The 21567-nt window shown below is 31.2% G+C and overlaps 1 protein-coding gene across 1 annotated transcript in view; it reads left to right on the top strand.

Moving 5' to 3' along the window:
- Nucleotides 1-2478: 2478 nt before the first annotated feature.
- Nucleotides 2479-21567, top strand: part of LOC125064978 (lachesin-like) — an 80792-nt gene continuing 61703 nt past the window's right edge. Inside the window, exon 1 of the mRNA XM_047672347.1 lies at nucleotides 2479-2662. Coding sequence (XP_047528303.1) covers nucleotides 2497-2662 — 166 coding nt within the window. The 5' untranslated portion in view covers nucleotides 2479-2496. The remainder of the gene's footprint in view (nucleotides 2663-21567) is intronic.

Genomic DNA, 21567 nt, shown 5'->3' with positions numbered 1-21567 from the left:
AGGAAAATGTAGGCTCTTTTCTTGAAAGTTCCTATGTCGTATCGGTTCGGAAAACCGTCAGCGGAAACTGGTTCCACAGAGTTCTTGTATGTAAATTGCCTTATAAATTACGCTGTTATGATTTTCGGTCATTTAGTTGGTGCAGATGAAACTGGAAATTCTGACCCGAACACGAAGGTATAATTCCACAGTCGTGATTAATCAACTCAATTCCTCAGAACATTCTTGTTAACTATCGCTCTACAGCGATGTTTCGTTATACGGTTTTTCTATGTTTTTCCTAAAAGCTTCATGTCATACCGACCTTATCCACGTTTTATTTTTTCACCCCTTGTAAAGAAAATACGTGAAACATGTCATATATGTTTCGAAAGCGTTTCACGAAACATATCTTACAAAACATGTAATATATGTTTCGTGAAAAGCTTTAAAATTAATTTATATTGTTAAGACATTATAAATTATAAATCTACATCAACAAAGCCGACTAAAAGAAACTACATATAAAAATATAAACCTGATATAAAACATAATTTATAGAAAATAAAACTTTTCTAAATACAACTACAAGTATTTGTATCTCTATTTAATTTTTCTAAGAAATCCAATATAAAACTTTATTTAACACACTCAGAAATTGTCATGATGTCTTGATCGTGCAGATAATTGAATTCAAACAATTGCTTATTTCATATTCCAATTTTAACTTTATAAATGGTTATGGTCGATATTATTGTATGAGAAATAAATATGTTATATTTGTTTCAAAACTTACATGTGAAAACATTTGAATTTCGAAACCGATCGAAAAGCAACGATTGTTTATATACCTTACAAAAGTATTCACATAACACAATTTTGCTTTTTACTTGTCACTGTTTTTAATAACAATGTTAAGAAAAGAGTTTTTTTAAATAAAATTATTGGTTATATGTTAAAAATTAGTTTATCTTGTTTTAATAAAGGTACCTTTTTTAAACTATTTTTTATATATAAGTATTAGATAAAGAAATGTAGTCAGCTAAAAGTCAACGTTCGACTAAAGAATCCACTAAATTTATGTTTTTAGTTTTGTAGCAATTCCGGAGCTATAGTTAATATTAAAATAATTAATTAAATATTGAAGTATTTCATTCAGTTCCGAAGATTTATATTAAAATGTAGGACCTCTTTGACGAAAATACCATCGATCTACTAATTATGTTACGAATAATATTATTTACATTTTTCTCAGTATATGAGGAATAAACATATAAGCAAAGTTATTATTATATAAAAATATTTTGCACGCAATGCCAATATGATATAAAGATGAGTTAAGTGAATATTAAGGTTCATATCGTTACTTATTAATGTAGATTATCACTACTGGTATTTCAGATATATTTTTTAATTTTGTTTGCAATATATTTTATTATTGTCATTATTATTTATTCAATTAAAATTATTATAATTGATATTTGTACATCTTTTGCTTAATCTCATATTTGCACACTATTTACTCAAATGAATGTAACGCTATAGGTTTATTTAAATTCTTATCATTGTCTAAGATCTACAAACGCTCTGCCAAATGACTGATGATTATTTTTTATACAAAAAAAAACTAATACGAAGAAAGAAAGAAGATTTTTGTTTTGTCAGTTATTTCAAGTAAATATTGTATAATTATATAAAACTAAAAAAAAAAAAGGTTAATATTAATTAGGAATTATATGACTTCTACAAAAAATGTATAAAATAAAGTTGATTTTGTTTTTTCATTTCTAAAAGAAAGATTTCAAACACATTTAATTATAATATTTATTCAAGTACGTTGTAATAGATGATTGACAAAAAGATAAAGTTCGTGAATATATTTAAATTTCAACGTTTAGTCGTTGGTCGATTAGGATAAGCATGAGATCACTTTTCCGAACTGGTGCTATAAAAACGAAGGGGATGGCAGAATAAATTTTCCGGCGTTATCTTAATCGTTTAGCGTTTTAAACATATTTATGCACCAAGTAATAACTTATCAGAAGCCTAATTACAGTCGCGAAACCACCTGTCCGCTATCATCACTGTACATAGGCCTTCGCATATACTTCGGTGCGTCTTACGCGCGGTCCCTCCCCTGTTGCGCTATTGGCTAGTGAGGATTATGCGCGCGCAGCGGCCCTCCTAGCACCCTGGTGTGAGACGATGAGACTCCGTGGGAGCCGGTCGTGGCCGCAATGTGGACCCGCGGACAGTGCTATCGCGACTACGCTGCCACACCGTCGTCACTCAGTACAAAATCTACACGACCGAAGCGTTCGTGCGCCACAAACTATAAACGCATTCGATAACTAATATATAAAAAAAATTGTAGCAAGAGCTTAAAAATACGTAAAGATATTTTTAAGTCAATCGTATTAAAAATATTAATTTTAACTATATTTACATATACATATTTGTATTTGTGGTTTTTGGTGTAAAATATAATTACACTGAAGTTAGAATTGGTGATGTGCGATGGCTAAGCGTCGCGGTTTGCCAGATTGGGGAGTATTGCAATGGGCTCGGCGTTTCCTCGCGGTGTGCGCGTGGGCATCCGCGCTGTTTGTTGCCGTCGGAGCGGACGCACATGCGGATGTTGATACCTCAACTGGGCTTGGAGATAACACTCTGACTAATACAGGTATGTTACAATTGTCTCATATTAAAGATACGATTATACAAATTAAAAAAAAAATGGACCAAGAAATAAGAATCCTTACACATTAGTTATATTGATGTGTTCAATGGATATATTTGATACATTAAAGTTTGAATTCGGATGAATTATAAAGGAATATTAATTAGGGATTTAAATTATAATAAAATATTTTTCCACTTTGAAACATTAATTTAGCATAGGATTCAGAGAATAAGATATATCACAAATACGTGATAATATGATGTACTCGTAATTTTGTCAAACCGCGTATCATTTTTAGCCTTTAGGTTAAATCATGATACTTACTTTAGTTTTAACTTTTGTTTGAATAAGACTCGTATGAAAATTCCATTTAAAGTAGGTACCTAAACTATCTGATAAAATTTTATTAAATGTATACATTTAAAACATATAATTTTTAATTATACCAGATAGTCTATTATGTATATAAAATTATACAGGACAATTATAAGACTTCATCTATTTATAAAAAATTTAGGATGAATAGAGGATATTGTTCGAAACATGCAATTTTTGTTATATATGTAATATGTTTGTTATATACACGTTTTCCACAAATTTGCAATAATGTTTATGGTCGAATTTCGCCTACGAGGCGAACACAATGATGAACATCAAATGTGAATATAATTTTTGCAGAAAATAAAGACAGCTGCTTATGACTGTTTATTTATAATAGATTAAAAATATTATTTATAATTTTTTCTTCAAAATAAAAAAGTATTTTATTTATATAAAGAAAAAATATCGACTGTATAAAAATTTGCTTAAATTGAAAGTTAAACTCTACACTAAACAAAAATCGTGAACACTACACTACTACTACACAATCTAGATTATCAAGTCTCGTAACAGTTTTCATATGTTTATTTTAGTACATCGTTTTATAAATTTTCAACAATTTTGCATTTTTGCAAACATGCATTTATTTAATAAAAATAGTTCTTTTTTTATATAATATTCATTTGTTTCTTAAAATTAAATTTTGTAATTCGCAAATTTTTCTCTTAGTTTGGATAAGGTGTAAATTAAAGTTACAGCCGGTAAATTCCTGACTGCTGGCCTAAGGCCTCTAGCTTAATGCGATTTTTGTTTGAGATAAATTTAGATCGCAAGGTCATGAATATGAATCTAGATAAATTGATCGAATTTATCTGTCCGCAGCCTGAATTAAAAAAGTGTCTGTGCTACGTTCCTGTAAGCACGTGTAGTCGTTGATCCTTAATCTCTGATGTTTATCGTGTCGGATTTTTGTCGCATTGGGCTATGAGAGTCATAGAGTATAGTCATAGAGTAGTCATCGAGTATAGTTAGTGTACTTCTGATGCGCACATGCTTATTTGCTGTAAGATCTGCGCAATTCCCTAGACTTCATTGAAAATAGTCACATCGCGCTAAATCGATCAAGTTAGAGTTGAAATGAAAGAATAAACCATAGTACGTCCTACGAATGGCAGCGAAATCGTTGTAAATTATTATTAATAGTCCTTTAAATAAAAAATGTGATAAATTTCAGTATAACAAACATGTTATATATTTTTTACTAGTTACTAGTAGATAAAATAGGTACATACGAAATGCCTGTAATTTATTAAAGTAACTTTTATGTAATACAAAGTTTACCGAATATACTTATTTGTGCTTAAAAAGTACAAAAAAATAATTCTTCAAATTAGTTAAGGCTGTTTGCTTTCATACTTTTTACGGTTCCTAAAAATAAAAGGCAAGAAAACAAAGTAATAAAAAGATTGATTTTATGAAATACGTCATATTATAACCGATCTATAGGACGTACACTAGCAGCCCGTTGATGTCCGCTGATAGTAAGCTTCCACTTTTGTTATTGAGAAGCCTTGGGGTTTATTCCATCATACTGTTCTAATACGCGTTGGATATGCATATGGCACATCGGATACAACGGTTTTTTCACATGATTATCGTTCATTGCCAAGAAGGAAAATAATTATAAACAAATTTAAGCGCGTGAAAACTTAGTGACGCTTGCTTGGATTTAAGCACTCGGATGTAAGCTGTCTTCGAGAGATCTCCCTTCATCCGAAAATATTTTTAAGAGACTTTCGAAGGAGCCTCACCTATGATCCAAACCTTGACCATCTATTACGAGGCATCCCATCCAAGACGGGCCTGTTCACGATATTCAATTAAATTGCACGTGTAAACTGCACTGGGTTATGATGGAATTTTTATGTCTTTTATGAGAATTTGGCTTAGTGGCTAGATGGTAGAATGTGAATCTTACTTAAAGTTAATTCAATTCAAATCCAAGCAAGTATACTTAGATTTTTCAAGTAGGTATTAGTTTTCCTAACAATTATTTATCTTACTCTTGACAAATCATAACTACATTAAAAAACGGAACAAAATTTTAAAATGAAGTCTTACAATAATTCCTTGTTTTTAACGAAGGAATAAACGTTATTATGCAAGTGGACTATTGAACCTTTAAAGAAAATGACATTAACGCAAACATTTTAATGTAAAATTTATCTAATTAATCAAAATGGAAAATATGTGTTCAGATTTTAAAATTTAACTGTAAAATAATAAATCATTTCACATTAATGCTCCATTATTTCATTAAGAGCTGGATGGTGGGCGGTGACGAAACAGAACAACTCCTACAGTTTGTACACATAGTAAAGAGTTAATTCTCTTAAATAAATTATTTACTATTTTAATCTATATTAATAACGAGTTTACTTCCCGTGTTTCTGTTTTTCAAAATCCATTTTCAAAACTGTTAAATATATATTATATATATATTTTATAAACTATTAAATAGTTTTGAAAAATCGTTAATAATGTTTTAACGGAGAGGGTGATTTTTATAATCATTGTATAAAATTCGATTATTTTTTTAAAAAAAAGTTTGAATTACGACTCTTCATTATAGCGTTGTATTTCATTAGGCTGGCAACGATAAAGATGATTTTAATATACTATAAATATATTATAGTTACATGATTTTATTTATAATTTATGCTATATTACTTATGTTTCGGCTCTAATAAAAGATCGTAATGATTCGTAGATTTTCTTCGGGACTATAGGAGTTAGGAGATTAATGATACAACCATAACGTTAAGATTATAAATCTGAGCAAAGATGGCGCTGATGCTAGAAAACGCGAATTTTAACAGTTGATTGTGGGTTCAAACCCGGGCAAGCACAAATAAGTTTTCATGTGTTTATTTTGTTTGTGAATGAATTATTCATATAAAGGTAAACATCGTACGAAAACATACTTGCCGGGTGAAAATTTGTGTATACACCGTCCCGCATTGAACAGCTTGGCGGATTAAGCTCCAAGCTGTCTTTTCGAAAGGACAGATAAAATTAAATATTGTATAACGTCACAATGTGATTTTTCAAACTAAACTTTAACTCTATGGAATAGTTTTCAATATTATATTAAAGGTCACTTCGTAAATGATAAGTTATTTTAAATCGTTATTAAATAACGTACAAGAGTTGCTTTTGTAACAATAAATAACGAGGACGTTATATATTTGACGTATCTTTCTGTTACTAGTTAAACTAAATTTGAAGTTGTCTTAAAACTTTTAATAATGTAATCGATGCATTTTCTTTTAAGCAGTCTCTGGTCAGTTATAAATGCTGTATTTATAATTTAGAGATTACAAAAAGGACCGACGGCTGAACGTGCTTCATGAATCAAAACGCGGCCAATACCATCAAAGCTAATATTTACTAATGGATTTATTGAAAATTCGTGGACATGAAACAGCGTGGAGAATTTTATAAATGTCTTAATATAAATAATAAATTTTGTGAACAAATAATATAGCAATTAAATTAAAATAATCATGATTTGAATTATAACGATGTTTTTTGTTTGCAAACCAAATTACAGTATATGTTTTTTTTATATTGTATTTACGTAGGTAATAAATGACAAATTCGTAACTGTCCTTAGATATTACTACCGTAAGAAATAATTATTAATCATTCCGCAAATAACTAATCTGCAACCTTAGGAACTAAGATGTTACGTCCCTTGTAGCTGTAGTTACACTGGCCAACTTACCATTCGAACTGGAACACAACAATGTTATGTACTACTATTTGGCGGTAGAATTTCTGGTTGTACTAACAGGTGGCTTGCAAAAGGCCTTACCACCAAGTTAAAATGTTATACTCATTTTTAATTACTTATATTTAAAATATTACACTTAAAAAACAAAAAAAAAACGTTATTAAAACGTTATGTCACGTTAGTAACACGTTAATTTGTTCGGGTAATAAACAAAATAGATAAGATTTCAATTTTGAAATGAATATTACTTTACTCAAGTGGACTTTTATTAGCACTTTTGAATCTTCATTTAACAAGATAATATTAAATGTGAAGCTACCAGGTTTTAAAACTGAGTTAAGTTTGATAATATTTTCATATAAAAATAATTCGTGTTAAATATAAAATACGAAAAATCAAATTTCACACATTTCACACAAGCCTTAGCCAAGCTATGAGGCATTTTGAGTAGAAGGTTATGACCTTATTCCATCATGGTTCTTTAATGCATCATTTAATGATTGGTCCACACATGTTGGTAGTAAATTTTTAGCCAACACATTAAGAATTTTACTTACAATATTTTCCTTCACCGTCGAGTACTAGATTATTTATACACAAATGAAGTACATGAAAATTCAGTGTTGCATGCCTCAGTTCAACACTATCTCCGACTACGATTTAGGCGTCCTAACCGTTGGATCATTTTAGCTCTTTAGTAATTAGTAATTATATATATTTCTCATTATACAACAATACATTTGACACAGTTTTGTTTGTTCAAAACTCTCAAATACAATAGTGACGAGTGGAGAGGTTTTATCTATCGACGGGCAGAGAGACGATTTAGTTATTATTCGGATATATAATTTAGATTACATCGTTGTGCCTGATATCAGCGGATACAAACTCATAGCAGTAATTTGGCTAGTCATAAATTACACGTTTAACTGAATTACGTGCACTAAAAGCATTCCGCGAACGCTGAATGTGAACCATTTTCATTCCCCCGAAACTCTCACATGTCCACCAAAATGTAGGCATTCGACGCACTTCACAAATGAGCTTTGAATCGATGAAATTTAATTAACGAATCGTTTTTCATCAAAACGTCACTTCATGTATCGATACGGTAATCTTTAAACTAAAAAGTTGTTTCTGAATTCTATAATCGTTTTTTTTTACATCAATAGTATTTTAGTTTTTTATGAGAAACAGTGAAGGTATTGAGTTCGATACATATATAGAGTTCCGTATATTGCATTGGATTTAGTATAGCACTATCTCAATTTCATTATTATTAGTAGGTTTTTATTTTTTCCGAAAACTGAAATTACACGTACCTTTTTACATTAGGTAATACCTTTTAGGATAAGTTACAGTAGTAATTGTAACAATAATTTTGAAAATTATGTATCATAATACATTAATTGGGGACCAGAAATTTTGAATTGTTCTTTTAAATTCTCTTTTTTTAATGACTGTAAACAGGCGATGACTGAAGACTGTATTCTTGATGATCCAAAATATTATATTTAATAATAATAATTATAAAAAAAAAACACCATTCCATTAAAGAAACTTAAAATAAGCATATTAATTTATATTGAATACTATGTTACTATCTTGATGATAAAATTTCTGCTTAACTAATTTTAAACTTGTATTGTATGTCTGGAAATAGTTACCTAAATTGTTTAACTGTCTCGTAAGAATAGTGCCTATACGCTAGGCTATAAGGCCACAAATACAGAAGTCCTTGATTCAAGCAAAGGTCAGGGTTTAACCGATCTGGGGCTTTAACCTACGACCTGTGCTTGAGTCTTGTTAAAAGGATTTTTCAGTAGCAGCCCTGAGTCTGAAAATTGACAGTGTTTATTAAGAGATTCAGAGAATATATATTATTCAGAGAATAAATGTCAGTACATATACGAATATTCCATTTGATATGAACGTATTATGAAAAAAATAAAAAAAATATATACATCAGTTTAGTGGGCCTCTTATTTTGAGGTGAATTAGAGTTTATTCCATCACGTTACTTCAAAGCTGGTTGAGTGGGTGGAGACTCATGAAGAAAATTTTCACATGACTCGTGCAAGTTTGTGGTGATAGTGTATTTCTTTACCACCCAGTACAAGATGTATTATTAGCATATGAAAAGTCAGAGGTGCCTGCCCAGGTTTGTAACCGTAATTTTCCGTTAAGATTCACATGTACCAACTAATGCACCGTCTCGGCCTGAAAAAAATAAATTAAATATATTATTTGCTTTTTTTCTCTAGTAAAATGTGCATAGCTTTATGGCAAATTTAATTTAAATTTTGTAAATTTAATTAATCTTGACAGGAAATAATTAGAACACGTCGCTATTTTAATGTTAAAACCTATTTTAGTGTCTATGGAATTTGTTTTTTTTTTTTTAATAATAATTGTAATGGTTAAAATAATTTTGATTTCTCGATGAGTAAGTGGCCAACTCCACTTACTCGTCAATATATATTGGTACTGTAGTGACACACGTGTACAACAGTATTCCTTCCACGTCAATGCACCGCCGCTCGAACCGTGCCATCTAAGATGTTATGTGCTATATGGCTAATAGTTGCTTTACTCTTCAAACCGGAACACAATTCAAAGTGGTAATGTTTGGCGATAGAATCGCCGAGTGAGTAGTATCTAAGTTCAGATATATCTGCAAAGCCACAACCAGTCAAATAATCACAAACACAAATACACATAGATACACAATTTAATATTTACGTTATATTTTATCTTTACATTGAATATATTGTAAGTTGATCTCATTTAAATTTGGAATGCTAGTTCAATACTCATGAATGTCACTCTAGAGTCGGACGGGATGCGACACGGAGTAACGCAAATGCTAGTTAATATCGACATAATTGTTACTGAAGTGTGCGTTCTGAAACAAATAATTACACTACTTGAATAGGTTTTAACTGATTTTGATGTAAATGGACTAAAATTAATTTCACTAGACTTAAGTCTTAGAGTAAAATAAATATGCACTGAGCAAGAACATTTTTTACATAAAAGCATGACTTCATAATAAAGTTCAAATTTCACGAATGCAAGAATGGATGTCTTTGTTATGTTAGTCGTGGTAGGTATTAATTATTATAACAAGTGTAGGTTGTTACGAAACTGAACCATTCAGGAACTCGAAGTTGACATCTTATAGGAAACTTTATAATGCAATTATTCGATAGGTAACGGGAGCTTTTCATACAAGTTGTTCGTTCTTCGAGCGGAAGCGATAACAACGTAATGAATTAATCAAGGTTTCACCTCGCACCTAATATGAACTATGATTTCAGTCCCCGAACAATAGGCGAAGGCGTAGTGGAATCAAAGTTGTAGAAGTTAAATCACGACGTGCCTACATTTGTTGAGTTCCTTTGTTACGGAGCCAAGTAATGAAAGCGCTAGCTGATAATAATTTACGAATAGCAGAAGTGTCGCTGTTTAATGGCGAAAATGGGGTTCGAGGAGCATTCCAGCGAGCGGGCGGGTGTCGACTGACAACCGCGTCGACAGCAAACTAAAATAATTATCATCATTGTCCCTGGCCACTGCGAACGCTTTAATTGTTCATTTACATTTGCAACGATGATACCAGTTCCGAACTATTTCGCCCGGCATTCATTTTACATCACTCGCTCCGGAGCCGTGTTATAGTCGACGTTTAATGGTCTGAAAAATGGAAATGAATTGCTATATATACAGTGTCAATGTTGCGTGTCTGCGATGTTGTCTGACTTACTGCGAAACATACGGCTTTTAATTTTAATTCTTCGCTTAATCACATGTCTATTTATACAATAGTTTATTTAACTTCAACTATTAGTATGTGTGGGTCAAATCTTACAGCTTAATTTTAAACACGTTCCACACAACCGCTGAAATGTTGCATTCACTTATAATACTAAAATCATCCCTTGGGGAGTTTAATGGGTGATTAAATTTTATTAGTTTTAGTAGAAAGGTAAAATGAAAACTTATTCTTAATATATTTTTTAATATCAACTTATTTAAAATAGGTAGATTTATTGGGAACTGTGAATAATTAGTTAATTCCATTATCAACTAAATTTACATATTATTAGTTGCAGTTGTAAGATAATAATTAAACGTAGATAGGAATGTTCTCTTTGACTGAAAATGTCAGTTCAAATGAATTACAATTGATTATTACCAATTCGGTTACCGCTTTGAGTTTCCAGTGAAATTGTTTGATGTACAGAATGTATGTAGGAGCGACTTGCAATGAGATGCACTGTCTTATCCTATATACACTATTTGACAGATTATACGTATATATTATTATACAAATTTTACTAGATGTCTGGTTTGCTTGTTCTTGACACTATACAATACATATTTGCATATATTCTCAGAAGAATAATGTAAATATGTACTGTTAATCCGACTGAAATGACGTGGTTGCAGATATTAGCTTAAAGACGATTAAAAATCGTTATAAATGAGTTCAGTCACGAAGGCGTGCGACGATGAATTAAATATTATTCTATGTTTGTGTTTTTTCTGTCTTTATTCTCAGTCTTCTTACGCACACTACGATATATTGTTAGCACGAACGTCACTCACTCGTACTAATGCACGCCGATTGTCATTTAACGTGGAGGGGCGCGCCTTCGTGAGTGAATTGATCTATACTGTATGGGTATATTATGGATATATGCATATTCGAAAGAATGAAAGAAAGAGAATCATTTACTTTATTTACTTTTTTAGGAATACTGTAAAAATACCAACAATTTGCGTCAAGCATATATTTAATAAATTTTTTAAAATACAACGCAAGGTTTAAAACTAATATATTAGGGTATACTATAAAGATAACAAAATATAATCGTTACGTGAACATAGATAAAAATGTTATATGCTAATACTTACGTAATTTAAAATAAGTAACATGTGCTTACAACTTCACAAAAAAAAGCAAATGTCGTGTTATTATACTCATATTGATATGTAATTTTGTCAAACTTTGCATGAAATGACTCAGTTTTCTTTTAGCAACCAACTGTTATTTATCGCAGGGGTAAGCAAGTGGTATTACAAAATGAAATTACTAGTCCTTCGCGGAGTCCTCCCGCGGCATTAATTTGTATCAAGAATTTGTAGAGATTTAGCTTGAGCCGGGACGGAGTGTTCATCGCAGCCGGCGAGCGTTAACACTTATTAAGGGGGTGCATCCCTGCGACAGATGTAGGGGAGGACCCGCCATTTGCGTAATGTCAGGAATGGTTACACTCGATTTAATAAAACTCCGACAACATTTCATTCTGGAGAATTTTAGAGTCAATTCGTTTTAAAGGCCACAGTAGCATAACGAAAAAAACCCGTGAGCCGAAACGTGCCCAGAATACATTGGCACGGCTTGGATTTCTTATCGATGGCAATTGAGACGAGGAGGTACTTATGGTTTTTCGAGTGGCTCGGCTTCGTTTAATTTGTTGTTTCAGCCTGGAATTTTTATTAACGTTTCCCCTTACTTTAAATTTTTCCAACCATCTGTCATTATAAGTCAAAGATCTCGAGCCATCTTCATCTTTTATTTATATGTATTAAATTCCCCGTGCAATTTTTGACGTTTATTCGGACCAGCTGTTGCAAAATATATGATATAGGATACAGTTATGTAATTAACGGAATGATTTGAATTCTGCGGTAGAGGTGAATGTGAATCGAACTGGAATGTCATTGTCATTGCATATAACGTGTTCACAAATTAAATATGTAATACCTTTATTAAATTAAGTCAAAAATATCCATTAATTCATCGTAAAGCACATCAAAAATATAATTAATTCTGTCCTTTAGTTTATCAAAATTATATTTTTATAGTAGTCTGCTGATATAAAATATAAATAATAGTATTATAAGAATTCGCTAACTATACCCATCTGTGTGGTAATCCGTCAATGATAAACTGCAAGCCGACAATAATTTCCTGCAATCACACACTCGCAGTAGGCAGAAATGGTAGTGAGCGAGAGAAGATAAGCATCTGCTGAGTGGTCCCCTTGTGTTTTCCGATCGTCGCACGCTCTGTTACTATTAATTTCTGAACGCTGTCACAATGCTAATATAGGAGCTTGGACATAATGTGATTATATTTGCAAGTAAAATTGATATAACGAGGCTCTGCGTCGGATTTCACGCACATATTTCTATTGAAGGAAATATAAATTGTATTTATTAACGTTTATGTGTCTGTATTATACAGCACACCTTCCAATACTGATCTTTTATAGTAATACATCTCGTCCTTGGCAAGTATCGTAAGGACGTTCGTGTTTCGGATGTAAGTATGCCGCGAAATGGATGCATTTATTTGACCGCATTTTGTAAAATGGGTAAATGTGTTGAATGAAAGTATATTTAAAAATATTTTTACCATATACGAGTACGATAATGTTCAATTAATCACTTCTGCTATCAATTTCGGGTACGGCACCAGAAATCTTCAAAAATCTCAAACCCCAATTTTTTACATGCTTTCTGAGGCGCACGGAGTATAATTTCCCTACAGAACCACCCAAATACTTATTTTACCGAGGATTGACTCCTGGATCAAGGGACTACATTAAAACTTTCAAGTCTACAACAAAATGATTGTTATATTATATGTTACGTATTTTATTTCAATAAACAGCGACCGTGATATTCTGGAGTGAAACGTGCGTCGTGGGCATTGTAATCTTTGATCATCTGTGATATGTTCATGCAAATATTTCTCTAGTTTATGCTGAAACAAGTGAACGACTCCACTCTGAATGTTATACCTACATATCTCAATTTTATGGTTTCCATCGCAAACGGTGTTACTCTTACAATTTTAGTTTTAGTAAAGAATAATAGTAATTTGTACAATCCCCAAAATTCCAAAATTTGAGTCTACAATGTCAATTTCAAAATAGAAACTTCTTGAAAAATGCTAAATATATAAAAAAAATATTAACACAATTCTTTGGTAAACTCTGTAATTTTATTGTTTACCACGCGGTTTACCAGCAAGCTCCGCGTGGTCTCACTCATGCTATATATTCCTAGAATAAATGGCATATAATCTTACGCAAGAATTGGGACACCAATAAAAAAAAATTAATAACATTATAGTACAGACAGCGCTAAAACGAATTCGACATCATAGTATGTAGTAGGAAATGTAATTATAATATAATTTGAAATTCGAACGAACCATTGACATCGTAACAGACATCTGAGGCAACATGTGGCGTAAATATTAGATGCTAAATATAATTAATGATCGATTGTAGCTTGTCGAGAGGACCCCAATATCGCCTACGGGAACCCTCTCCGAAATCTTTACCGATACAAAATAAAAGTCTCTGGGGACTACCGCGCCTTTTAATTTGCAAGTATTAGGGTACACACCCTTAATACTTGCTGTATGCGTTATTGTATCTTTAAAAATTTAATTTTAAATTTAGCTTTCATAATGAGATGAAATTATTTACATACTGCACATTCTTGCTTCATTATTTTTGTACGCATAATGTAATTAAAAACGGACATGCCTTGAAGTATTCAATAAAACTTCATTTTTGCTTTTTGTTGTAAATAAAAGTGATAGCAGATATGGAATTAAATCCATAATTTCATGATTTTTGTTTAATTTGATCCCATATGTTTATGGTTAGAACTGTTACAATAGCCGTAGATCCATCTGTAATTTTATACTTAGTTAAAAAACACGACGCCTCTGCCGTAAAACGAACTAAAATGTTTAAAAATCACGTTGAATATATAAATTACAATCCTTTTTTTACAGTCGCGTAAATATAAAACAATGAGATTTTTTAAATATAATAATAAATAAGAATAACGTTATTATGACGTTTGTTATGTTTTTACAAACGTGAGGGAGACGCGATGCGTGTGTACCACAGAACTCGAATAGGTACTCCTCGCAGAGGTGTTTACTCAAAACACGTACAAATCTTTATCGATTAAATCGTCACGTCTATTACATTTGTGCCATGCCAAGCCGTGGGCTGCCCCTGCGGCGATCACGAGGACATCTCGAATTTTTACCCTGTTTTAAAATTCACGTCAAATAAACTACAATGCATATTATATGCATGTTTTTATTAATTTTATTTTTTGCTTTTATATTTCATAACTGATATTATTAAGATAAGCTAAATTTAATTTATCTCTTTTGCGAAAAATTTAAGTTCAGCAAAGTTGAATATTTTCATATTTTGTTGTTAGTTCGCGTCCCGACTACGTGATGGGACGGGTGAAATAAGTTTTTTTAAATTTAAAATTAATCATGGTAACCGACCGTTGCGCCACCTACCTGGTATATACAAACGCTTCCAGTACCCCATACAAACACAAAAACAGAATTTAATATTGTTTATGAATTAAAATTAATTAATACCATAGACGAACTCGCTTTGTAATAAAAAGTGACAAGTCACCGTAATATTTATTTGATACAATGTAATCGCAACATGATGTATGAGAACGATCGGCCGTCATCCGATGTCCCGTTCTTTCACCGCCTGCTTGCCGCGGCGGTCGGTTTATGATGATTATTCCTTCCAAATGATGATTTATCACAGGATTAGTCGGGCACATGGTCCATTTTGAGGGGAGATTGGCTTTATTTATTATTATAATAACAAGAAATCAGGAAAACAGCTTTGCTTATAGCCGCGGAGGAATAGATTGACTGCATTTTTATTTCAAAGAAAATTTGATTACTAAAGTAAAACAACAATAAATTAAAATCTTAATCAATTAATTACCAGATTAAGACGATACGTCGCTCTTATATTTTTCTGCTTCTTTGTTCTCCTATAGTGTAGTGGTTTTTTAAGAAACAAAAAAAGTCGTTAAATATTTTTAAGACTCTTCAAATCTGGTTCGAGTACTAGTTTAATGATATACCGCTTAGGGTCGAAGTCACAATTTTAGTGAAAACCCCTTATTAAGAACAATAGAAAGAGCTTCCTCTTATATCGAGGGACCGATAGGAATCTCAGCAATGGGTTATAACGTTAACAGGATAGATGTGATTATTTGACAACTATATATACAAATTTTCTAATACAAAATAAACATTAAAAATATAATTTACAGTACTTTTTTAATTTTGTTTAGGTTATATAGTTGTATATTTGACATTTTTGTATATTTTCAGGGTTAAGTTGTACGTATTCAATCATAAATTCAATTCGAACAATTAGAAGAAAAAAAAAAAGAAATACTTCAATGAATTCTGTTATATGGTTATTTTATTGATTACGAACGAATATAAATTTATTAACCATTCATTCATTATCTTGTTCATTATTAATGTCTATGATGTTTGTTCCTGTTATAATATTTTAATGTATTATCAATTTTTAGTTTCTTGTTATAATTTTCGTGTTTAGTTAGTTACCACTAAGGGATATTGTAATATACATGTATGTAGTACTCGTAGATATAATTAATAAAATGATATAACATGACTACTAATACAGTCTTACATTTATTGAAAAATCATAGATCTGTCAAAGAAAAAAATATATAAAATTTATATAGTGATGTTGCCTTGTAATAAAAATATGGAGGTACACTAGAATAACATCGATAAAATTTAAAGTTAAGATACACCAAAGGCACTATGGGATATGTAAATCGAATTTCTTATCTTTTTTGATGAGCGACATCTATTGACGCACCTTAGACAAGCTCGTATGCCGCAACGGCACACCGAACTCTACTTGTGTGTGTGCGGGGCGCTTATACTATGCACTCCATTGAACATAGTATAGGCGCCACTCAAAAAAATTCTCAGTATTATAATATATATTGTATCATTGTTTTGGAACCAAGTTTTTTCAAAAGGCAATTTGCAGTAGAGTGATTTGGCAGATATCGCCACGTAAGGAAAAAGCGTTAAAGCTTACCCTCTCCAGACGACTTTCTCTCTCTTTCACCTCTTCTCTCTATCTCCTTCTATTTATACGGTTTTAAATAATATTTAAACGAATATGTTGTTAATGTTTGAATTTCAATTAATTTTACAAACAACAACAATATAACAAATAATTTTCCATGTAATTTACTTATTTTAAAACGCGTGTTCAAATACATATATTTTTATATAAGGATATTATCTCTTTATATTTATTTTACTACATATGAATGGTTATTTTTAATTATATATTTTTCAGTAATCATTAATTTTGCAGGTCTTCTCATAATGGGCACGATTTTTTTATTGTTCTCCAGTAATTTATTATAGAAATAGTTTGCATTTTATTCGTTAAGAGCGTGTAAGCGAATTAAGTTAATTCAGTTTTATCTGATCCGGTTATACAACCTTCTAAAATATATTTGACAACCACTTTAGGCCGTCTAATATACGAAAATACTACATGAGGAGAGAATACTTTTATCGATGCAGTTATCATTTTCTTTACCCCTTTGAACAATGTACACTTTTGACTTTATTGGTTAATTATTTTCTATTTTTGGACAGTGAAGCTTGAGTCTTATCGGTATACAAATGTCGATTAAAATTAATGTACAATATTTTAATCAAAATTGTACAGATACAATTTACCTCCGGCATATGACATTATTATTTTTTTATTTACCAACAATAAATTTCGCAGCTTACTTGATTAAAACTAAGCACGTATATTTTTTGGTATTTAATCCATATAAAAATTCTGATTAGCTTGGAAGTTGCCGGTGTCTACACTCCCCTGTCCGGTCGTGTCGCATTCTCGTCCCATTGGATTATAAGAGTGAGAGAATAGATAATGAATTCCATGACCTTAAGTTGTCAACAAAAATATAATAGTGTTTGTTGATTGTTGGTAATTTTTTGAACATGGAATTTTTAACGAAGAACTTGCCATTTATTTCACTGGAAACGTTACATAGAGTTAATTAAAGCGTTTTATATTTTTTGTGTCCAACATGAATGCAATGTATATTTTTTGTTAATATCTAGATTGGAATCTTTGGAATTTACTTTCAGCAAAAGAGCTACAGACGCTACCTCGGAAATGTAAAGCAAAAAATAAGTTCATAAGAATCCCTCGCTATTCTTCCCGAACGATTGCGGTTTACTTTTAATTCAATCTTAGAATTCTTCATTTCTTATTTACTTTGATATTATTTTTTTCAAACCGTCTATTTGTGTGGCGAGACTCTTATCAAATACTTTTAAAATTCTTCAAGGAGATTCAGAAGAAGATTTTATAATAAATAAAATAATTCATAAATAGGTTATTTAACATATTTTAACTGCACAAACCTGTATAAACTTCGACGAAATTTAAATTGGGCAATAAGTAACTATTTCAACACTCGAATGTGACTTAACCCAATCTCAATGCAACTGGCGCTTGTTAACATAACGCGGCTCACGGAGGCTATTGATTCCACAGACAGACAAGTATAAAGTTTTTCAAAGATATGAAATCATAGAGCGATTTCTTTTACGACTTCGGTTCGGTTTCAACTTCATAGCGATGAATTATGCAGAAAGAAGAAGGATTTCCTGCGATAAAAGTCGTAACACCCAAGAGTGCTCTAAAAGAGCTTTTACTATCATGCCATTGCAAGAAACGTCGCTTATATTACGTGTATCCGTCAATATCAAAATATTAAATAATGTAAGTATTATAGCACTAATGAAAGTTAAGTTCAAAAAGTTGAATAAATTCAATACGTTGATATCTATCAGACTCTTACTATACATTCACTTTCACGATAGTTTTTTATAATTTCGAACACGAGAAATGGCTCTAAGCGTTCTGATTCAATACAAAAAATGATCTGACGTTCTCATTTAATACTAGTTGTCGTCAGGCGCTAGGGATAAAAAGTATGCCTGTGTCTTTCTTTTTGGGATTTAAGTTTGCTTCATACCAAACATCAAATCAATGATATCCGTGAAAGAGTAATAAACAGACAGGCAGATTTACTTTCCCATTTATAATTGAATTATTAGTAGATATATGAAACTATCAACTATGTAAAGATACAATATATTTTTTTAACATATAAGAACGAACACACAAATCTGAAAAGCTCGTAAATCTTGTAGGGGATGTACATTTTGTCTGACTACAGCTACAAACGTTCCGTAAATAAAATATACAAAACCTAAAACGCTGTTATCTTTGCTTGGAATCAAATCGCTGTCAGTGTGAATGGCCCACCTTTATATATCACTCTCACGTTTAACTGTTAACCTTTTTTATTTCACATTATATTTAAACGATATCACGGAACAAAAACATTGAAAATTCGAACAACAGTGCCAATAATCGGTGATTGAAATCGAATTATCTGTTATAGAAACTGAAACGAAAATACAATTAGCCGTTTCGTTTGGAGAATGAAATTGATAGGAGCTCAATATCACCAGGCCCGCGGTATTACAGGACAGAGTGGAGGCGGAAGCGTGTGTAGGCCGCAGTCGCCAGACGTAGAGCGGGGTGTGCGACGCGCGTCCTGAATACCTAATTGACTAATATTAGTTGGCGAGGGGTAGCTCCCTTAGAGGTGAGCACAGAAGTTGAGACAAAGAACACGTACAAGCTGCAAAGGCTCCTTTTTAAGTTTTAATACAGAAACTTAGACGATTTGAACCACATTTACAGTTTAAACCTTTTTCAAATGAATGTTTTATTTTTTGCAAATTAGTTTGTAATCTTGTTTCATTATTAAAACTTCACTGTATTTGATAAAAAAAATTGTAATCACATTTCTTTTTTTGTCTTATAACGATTGCTTTCATATTCAAAGTTTTTTTTTTTAAACTTATCTCCACTTTCTGAAACACTGATTAAAGTCAGATATCTTATGTGAATTATCATTGGTTAATGGCAACCCATGACGCAATAGGAAACCAATGAGGTGCCAGTATTTAACTGAAAGTTAATTAATTACATATAAACACAAACAATGAGTAAATATATTACATATGACGATGGCGATGTACTAAAAGTGATGGCAAAGTAACTTACGATAGTTTTCCAGGAGACGCTATGTATTTAGTTAAAAGCGTATAAGTTTAAAATGGAATAACTTCCATTAGTGTAATTGCTAGTAGGAACGAGTACCCGAGTTTGTATTGCTCCGTAGTAGCATCTATATTGGCATTTATATTTCATAGAGGCTATCATTCAAACAATCAAAAAACGGAAGCTTGTAAAGTTTAATATTTCCTACTGCTTTAACATTGTACGTAATTTGGGCAAAACATCGGTAAGTTGTAAAGGCAACGCATTCTGTGAACACAGTTCCAGCTTACTTTGTTATGCTAATCTTCATAATTCTTTAGGCGAGGGAAGTTTTGGACAAGTTGCTTTTTTGGAAATAACTTTTAACTTTATTGTAATTCGTCGTTGCGTGCCATGAATGCTGGCTTTAATGAAGATACTGTATAATTTTATCTTAAAGCGTATATGATTTATTTTATCTAAACATTAAATTATAATTAAAATATAAAATTTGTTGAAGAAGGCTCTTATAAATATATTTCAATGGTTATTTAATCAATTAGAAAGTAGAAACGTTCGAAACGATAGAACTCAATAGTTGATCAGAACTTTATAGTTCATCTTTATCATATATGAAATATACATATATAACATGTAGTAAAAACCGTTAAAAGTATAATATTTACATATAAATGCAATAACAGTAATTATCATGTATTATTTTAAAGAGTAATCGTAATAGTTATTTATCTATATATTTTTTCGTATAAAATAATTTTCTTAGCAAAATAAATACTCGTAAATCTCAAATATAGAAAAGTTATCTAAAAAAAACTTAAAAACTAAATGACTAAGAAAATATCATCATCATGTCAGCCGAAGGACGTCCACGGCTGGACATAGGCCTAAAAAGAAAAGAAAAAAAAGAAAAGATAACTATATAAATAATGTATTTTCGGAAAACATTAACATAATACTTAACTTGATATATACTCGTATGTTCCTAATGTACTCCATACTTGTCATATTCGCCATGTTCGGTTGAATATAACACATCAAGATACTAAGATAAAACTAACTAACATTTAATGTAGTTACATACATAGACTGCTAAACGCATAGCCTTTGCGGTTTCCCATAGTCGGATAACAATAAACGTCGTTAGCGAAGAAAATAGAATGTTTTTTACAATTTATTATCTCCGTGAAATGTGGTAATATAAATCGACACTGTAGAACATCTTCCCTTAAATTCTACTGACGGGTTTGTGAATCTCCAACTTGTTCAAATTAACGAAGAAAACTTCACGATCAAGTCCGTCTACCTGAAAACACAAAGTAAACTCCGTGCCTTCGTAACTTATCCATTAACTTAAGTAGAATCTGTAGACAGCACGGTAGAGAATAGTACTTCCAGGTCGCGTTCGTTGCTCTAAGCGTTAAACTAAAATATGTACCACATTGCTTTTAACTAGTCGTAACGATTTAAATTTCCCAGTATGTAATAAAACATCAATATCACATATTATAAATATTTGAGGATTATGCTAATTAAGCAAATATTTAGGTAGTTAGTATTCAACTTTTGATAGTAAACATTACTTTGTATATTTTTCCTTTTTTTATTTATTTTTTATTTTGAAGCAAAACTTTTTGGTGTGAGATGGGAGTTAAATTAAATGTTTAAATTTCTGTCTCATTTTGCCACGTGTCGCGCATCAAATTTTTATAAGCATGCATATTTTCCTGGACATAATATAAAAGAATGTGATA

This window comes from Vanessa atalanta, chromosome 1 (assembly GCF_905147765.1).
Source record: "Vanessa atalanta chromosome 1, ilVanAtal1.2, whole genome shotgun sequence".
Lineage (NCBI taxonomy): Eukaryota > Metazoa > Arthropoda > Insecta > Lepidoptera > Nymphalidae > Vanessa > Vanessa atalanta.
This window is presented reverse-complemented; position numbering and strand designations above follow the sequence as displayed.